The sequence below is a fragment of the Odocoileus virginianus genome, chromosome 14 (assembly GCF_023699985.2).
Source record: "Odocoileus virginianus isolate 20LAN1187 ecotype Illinois chromosome 14, Ovbor_1.2, whole genome shotgun sequence".
In the NCBI taxonomy this organism is placed as follows: domain Eukaryota; kingdom Metazoa; phylum Chordata; class Mammalia; order Artiodactyla; family Cervidae; genus Odocoileus; species Odocoileus virginianus.
In genome coordinates, this window is record NC_069687.1 from 61,471,951 (window position 1) to 61,478,629 (window position 6,679).

At 47.3% G+C, this 6,679-nt stretch overlaps 1 protein-coding gene across 1 annotated transcript; it reads right to left on the reverse strand.

Annotated features, from left to right (window-relative positions):
* Positions 1-260: 260 nt before the first annotated feature.
* MSX2 (msh homeobox 2) lies at positions 261-6,302 on the reverse strand. The gene is made up of 2 exons (XM_020908554.2): positions 5,834-6,302; positions 261-1,977 (listed from the first exon to the last, which is right to left on the reverse strand). Exons 1-2 carry the CDS (start codon positions 6,210-6,212, stop codon positions 1,553-1,555), a joined length of 804 nt encoding a protein of 267 aa, XP_020764213.1. The 5' UTR covers positions 6,213-6,302; the 3' UTR covers positions 261-1,552.
* Positions 6,303-6,679: the final 377 nt, after the last annotated feature.

Here is a 6,679-nt window from a genome sequence, read left to right on the forward strand (position 1 = left end):
CTTTCACTGATTTGAAAAACTCCTAATAGCAATTTTCTGTGAGTAACACAAGCTGCGAAAGGAAGCAGTTCAAAGTCTTTTGCTGTTTTCAATGGACTTCCCTACCCCGGGCTGAATCTGGCCACAGCTCTTGATTGATTCACATTAAAATCATCATAAAAATTACCAGGCCCCCTCCCCCATCTGGGTGGCATTTCTGGGCTAAGTCCAGCTAAACAACACAGAGCGCCTCTTAAAAATAATTGTGACTTTGGACAGACTTTACTGCAATAAAACAAACGTTTAATTTAATTCAGAATAAGAGATAAGAAATAACTCTTCAATAAAATATATAAAATTATACAAGGCACCCTTTCAAAGGGATAAAAGTATACTTGGGGCAGGGAGGGGGGGCTGGATAGAAAGATTAAATACCAAGGAGCTATATGGGCTGTCTGACAACACCGTTTTTTACCAAGTCAAAACATGGCTTTACCCTCTGCCCCCAACATGTTAAAAAGTATATCAATTTTTCTAGTAAGTTTAGCACATACAATAGGTACACACAGAGAAAGCATGATTTTCTTCCTTTTGGATCTATTCATTGTTCAAGAATATTTAGCATATAGACAATGGTTACAAAATACTCATTTTTTTAAAGCAGATAATTAACTACACCCCTCCCCCAATTGCCTTTGCAATGCGTGAGGACTGACGTACCTAGTAGTTCACAGAAACATCAATTCCTCCCAACACGCTTTAACTTTTCACTCCCCAGTTATCGGAAATGAAGTTAAGCAACAGCCTTGAGAGGAATTAGGAAGGACCTCCGTTTTCCACCTTACCCCTGAGGACTCTTAGGAGTCTCATCTCCTTTTACTGATCTTACAAAAACTTTTAATAATGTGTAACAAACAAGGTGGAGAGGGGGGAAAATATAGGGCCAAATAGGGTCATGCCTGGTGAGTTTTCAATGTATGTGAGTTTTTAATGCACATGAAAAATGCAAAAACATGGTGTGTCCCTTCCCTGGGAGGAATCTCTCCATATCTACTCCTTATGCAAGTAATGTCTAATTCTAACGTTTGTTTTCCATAAGCTAAAGTCAGTTATTCCATCCAAATCACCAGATTTCAGCAATTTTAGCAAATAATTTGTCTCCCCCATAAGAAAATAAACAACAGGTAGACTTAAGCAGTCTTTTAGGAAGGTGATATATAGAGAAAAAGGATATATATATATATATTTTGCCTTTCAAAATAATTTGATTTTTATGTCTGCTGTATAAAAATGTATTATATTTTATTATATATATATTTATATATAAAAACCATCAGAGCCAATCTTTATGAAAGGAGAAGGGGGGGGGTCCGCATCTGGTAGATTAACCAAAAAAATGGGGCTTGGGTGTCTCCAGTCAAAAGAAGCAATTGGAACTATGTCTGTGGCCCTGTCGACCTAGCCGCTGAGGGTGGTGCATGCAATGTTTGCAGAGCGGGACTGTCTTCTTGGAGAGGGAGGGGGGAGGCTTTTAAACAAACATCCGTCCTGGAGTCTATTGAGTTGGTCTTCCTTAGGATAGGTGGTACATGCCATATCCCACTGGAGTTGCATAGAGTCCGACAGGCGGGATGGGGAGCACAGGTCTATGGAAAGGGTAAGATGCACCATATAGAGATGCTGCTTGCAGGGGAGAGTTGATGGGGAAAGGGAGGCTGAAGCCGGAAGGCAGCATAGGTTTTGCAGCCATTTTCAGCTTTTCCAGTTCTGCCTCCTGCAGTCTTTTCGCCTTGGCTCTTCGGTTCTGGAACCAGATTTTGACCTGGGTCTCTGTGAGGTTCAGAGAGCTGGAGAACTCTGCCCGCTCTGCGATGGAGAGGTACTGTTTCTGGCGGAACTTGCGCTCCAGAGCGAGGAGCTGGGACGTGGTAAAGGGTGTGCGCGGCTTCCGATTGGTCTTGTGTTTCCGCAGGGTGCAGGTGGTGGGGCTCATGTGTCCTAAGGAACAGAAATGGAGAGTGAGTTAGCAAAAGAAAGTGGCTTTGTCACCAGGTATGTCCATGTGGGCGGGAGGGAGGGGCTCCTCTTCACCGTTCAAAAAGGAACCTCGGTGAAAACCATGAATGGTTGATGTGTTTTTTGGTGGTGGAGGGTTGAGAAGGACCAAACTTTAATGGATTTGTTGTTTTGCTTTAAAAAATTGAAACTTTTTACAAAAAGTTGGGGAGTTAAATGGTGTCACAGAATTTTCTATATGGCAAACAAACAGCATTAGAGATCATGAAACATAAACAGATCCCTGATATGCCAAGAGAGCTGAGGGTTGTCTGAAAAACAAAACCCCGTCTCTTCCTGATGACTCATCTTAAAGGGGGGGGCGGTGTTTCATGATAATCCTCACATCCCTAGGATGCTGAAATAATCACATATGAGAAGGAAAACGAACAGGATCTTATAAACTGAGTTGGTCCCCTCTCTGTACCAGGAAATGTTGGGATTGCATCAGCATATTTATGGAGGATAATTGTGCCGATAAGGTCTGCGGTAAATTAATAGCATCTTTGGATTGGGGAGCAGCCTCATGCAATAAACAACCACACAGCTGTCGTTCCCTCCAGTCTACAGATTATAAAACCTGAACATCATTTCACAGAACTGGATGTGGGATAACTTTCTTGGCTGGGTGCTTCTGTAATATAAACTTTACAGAAGGAGGGAAAAATTAGCTTGCCCATAAATGTAAATGTCAGGGGAAATCATGCTGCCTCCTGAATTGAGAGCATGTGATGACATCTTAGTCATCTCTCCTACCCATTCTATGGTTTGGAGCAAACGTGTAAATGATTAGCTTGTTGCTGGAGTTTAGAAAGAAAGAATAACAAGCAAAATAAAGGTATGCCAATGGCATCCAGCCTCTACATTTAAAATGGATTCAATTATAGGAAGTCATAGGACCGAGCATCCTTATGTTTCCATAGAATCAACTAACTTTGGGCTCTTCCTTAAAGGGAATTGGGCCGGGGGGCGGGGGGGGGGAGGTAAGGGACAGATGCTGAACAATTCATTTTCTGCATCTGGCTTTTATGAGCTATGCTAATTTTCCAAACGCAGCCACAGTAGTAAGCACCGCAAAGGGAGAATGCCGCATTTCTTGTTTAGTTACTTTGGTGCCCAAGGAAGTTTGCACTTCATAGTTGAGGGTGACGCAGCACAAGAGCCAACCCAGCCTCCCTTTCCAACAAGAAATGGACTTGTCCTAATGTGACATTATTAACCATCACTTTAAGTGATTAAAAAGAGGTAGTGGGTTCTGCACTCAGTCAAAAACCAGAAGTCTGGGCAATGGATGGCTAAGAAATTACCACAGGAGTGCATACTTTTGCATATGCTAATCCCTAAGTAAGCCAGAGAGCTAGGGGTGCCTACTTCTTAATTTACAAATAAAATAACAACAGAGACTCAGAGATCTGTGAAATTCTCACCCTTCAAAGACTTGACCCGGCTGCTTGGGAGAACCCAGTGGTCACAGCACAGACACCAAGCTTTTGGAGTCTACACTTGCCCCTGTTGAAAGGAACTCCATGCCTGGGCACAGTCATTCTGCTGATCCTAGGGCCTGCATCTGAATTATGAAGTCCAGGAGATGGGTATCTTGCGGTATATCAAAGCTATAAGGTTATGAGGCTTCCTACCCAGCATACCACTCCTCGCCCTCCCATCTCTACTCCATTTTAAGCCTGAAGCAGGAGATTATACCAAGCAAAAGGGCATAGGGTCCTACTGCCTATGAATTAACAAAACCCGGCCTGGGTAAGTGGCTCCCTCCTGCCCCAGCCTCTCGGAGCCCACTGCTTCTACCACAGGGCTCCCGAGGCCATCTCCAGGCCTAAACCACGACTGACCCACTCTTTGTTTTAAAGTTAAAACAAACTTTAAAGTTTATTTTAAAGTTAAATCCTTTCTCATAATCTCCAATTTTTCTCATGAGAAGGCCATATCCAGGGCTGCCTTACCTTGGGCCCTGGCAGGCATATTTACAGAACCCCAAGAACCTAAGGAAGTGGAAATCTCTGACCTTTGGACACTACTCCCTGTAAGGTCTGAATCATTGATGGAGGCTGGGAATTGACCCAGGCCTATGAATACACAAGACATGCAATATTTGTCAAAACAAATTAAGTTCCTTAAAGTTTCTGAGCCTCTATTTCACCATCAATAAAATGGGTTAATACTGATCCTGCAGTTCAGACTACCAAATTTTAGAATGCCCAGAGTCCTGGGCTGCCACCAGGTAGGTGATCATTCAATGTCCCCAAGCCTTTCTTGTCAAGCCCAAACTCGATGTGTGCAGATTCCTCTGAACTCTGCTGAAATGTCCTCATCTGTTACTGGGAGGCTGGCTTCAGCCACACAGAGATCAGATAAGATAATATGGTGAAAAGTGCTATAAAGCGCTGTGCAAACTTGAGTTTAAATTCTTTGAGTCCTTAATCTCCATGCCCTTTGAATCTTCTGGAGTTTCTAACAGGGTGGAGAAAGATGCCAGAGGGGACCGCCACTGATGTCTGGTTATATGGCCTTGTTCTGTTCACAAAATACTTTGTATCTGAGTTTTCCCAGTTGATGGAAATAGGGTAAAATGTGATGCTCCTAGCTTTGGGGAAAAAATCCCTCCGCAGGCCCCTTCTCTCTCACCTTTCCTAGAGGTACAGTGCGGGCAGAGAGATCTTAAACGTCAGGAGATATAAGTAAAAGGAGCTATAGGGAATGAATGGGTTGTCCAAATTGCAAAAAATACCCAAGGCCCCCAAATAGATGTAAATGCTGGAAGAGAAATCAGCTCTTCTGGGCCTCTCTGTTTTTCCTTATTGGCAGGAAGCGGGGTGCAGGTGTTTCAGCCTCTGCTTGGTCTCTATGGGTAGGAGGATCAAAGGCGGCCAGGGCTAGGGCTTGGACACCAGGGCCCCTGGCCCAGTTCTGCCACTGTTGGTGACCAGGCTCAGCAAGTTTAATCCTCAAAGTCTTGGTGTCTGAACACTGAGATAACCACAGGTCCCGGGCTTCTCCCCACACTTGGAGGTTCCAGCGATGACCGGGATCTGGTGAACTAATAAGCACCACTTTGTAAACTCAAGCGCTGCTGGAATGCTGTTAATTATTACTCTGAGCCAAACGGAGCCCCACGCCACTGACCCCAGCCCGCTCCCAGCGAAGCGACGTGCCGGCCGTCGGGAGATATTTCCTCGCCGCATAGGTCTCTGCCGCCATCCCTCCGAGGGATCGTGCTTCGATGCCCCGGGGACCAACGGAAGATGATCGCTGCTACCCCCAAGTCCGATTAGATTTTAACGCGCTCATCTTTAAAATGAGGGCACACCTCGCAGGGTTCTGAACTTTGGAAAACAGTAAGACACTCCGCCTCTGCCTGGCATATATTCGGGCGCACATTAAATGAGAATCCTTCTTCACGCCCTACGCTGAAACCCCGACGGACAGAGAGAAAACGCGAAGTGGCCTGAGCGCAGGGCTGTGGGCTGGAGCAAACGACAGCCGAGCGACCCCCGCCAACCCAGCTGGGTTCGCCCTTCAAAGACGAGGGAGGTGGCAACTGTATATAATACTTGGTACAGCTGGGGGATCCCGAACACGCGCTGCGCGAGTATCACCCAGAAGGTGTCTTGGATGCCGCTGGACTCTGGGGATATTAAGGGGCCAAGACCTTGCAATGCTTGCTTTAGGGGGCGCATAGTACAGAGGGGCCTCCGTACCCACAGCTTGGAATACTGGCCCCTAGTTCCCTTCGGCACCCCGCGCACCCCATCTACTCCTGGTCCCGGCTCCCGCAGGCACTCACTTGGCGGCGGCGAGTATCTGCCCGGTTCCTGCATCCACGCCGCTCCGTCTTCTGAATTTTCCGACTTGACCGAGGCGGTCTCGAAGGGCTTGACCAGCGGCCCGGGGCTGTGAGCTTCCCGGACGCCGTGGCCAGGCAGCAGAAGCGGCCGCAGGGTGGCTCCTGCGGAGGCGCTTTCGGCTGGCCGTGGGGACGTCTCCTTGGGCGGCTTCTTGTCCGACATGAGCGCCTCCACACTGAAGGGCAGGCTGGAGACCTTGACGCGGCGCTCCTCCGCTGCCCCTTCGGCGCCCCCAGGCCCCGGGCCCGGTCCGGCCACCATCGCCGGGCCCTCCTCATCAGACGAAAACAGGTCATTGCCTTTGGACGGAGAAGCCATGACTTCTCTGCCCTACGTAGCTCCCAGCGCGCGACTCCGCTGGCAACCCGGCAGCTGCGACTCAAACTTTTTTGGGGGGAGACGGGAGGGGCGCGCCGGGAGCCGGGCCTTTCCTCCAAGGGGAAGTGAGAGACTGCGCTCAGCCAATCCGCGCTGGCCCTGGCGCTGACGCCACGAACGCTAGCCTCCGATTGGTTCTTCCGGAAGAGGCTGGGACTTTTTTTTTTTTTTTCTGTTTGAAATAAATTAGGAGTTAATTACAGGAGCAGTCAGCAGAGTTGTTATTAGGCGATCCCTCAAGGGTTATAATCACGCCAAAACTGAAAAGTCTAAGGCGTAATTAAGGCCGATTATTTAAAGAGGAAGTTCGCCGAGTCCCATTTCTTCTCTCTTTTGACCCCTCTTTTAAAAAGGTTCTCCGCTCCAGAGCACGTTTAAAATCTGCAACTGACATTGCAAAAAACCTT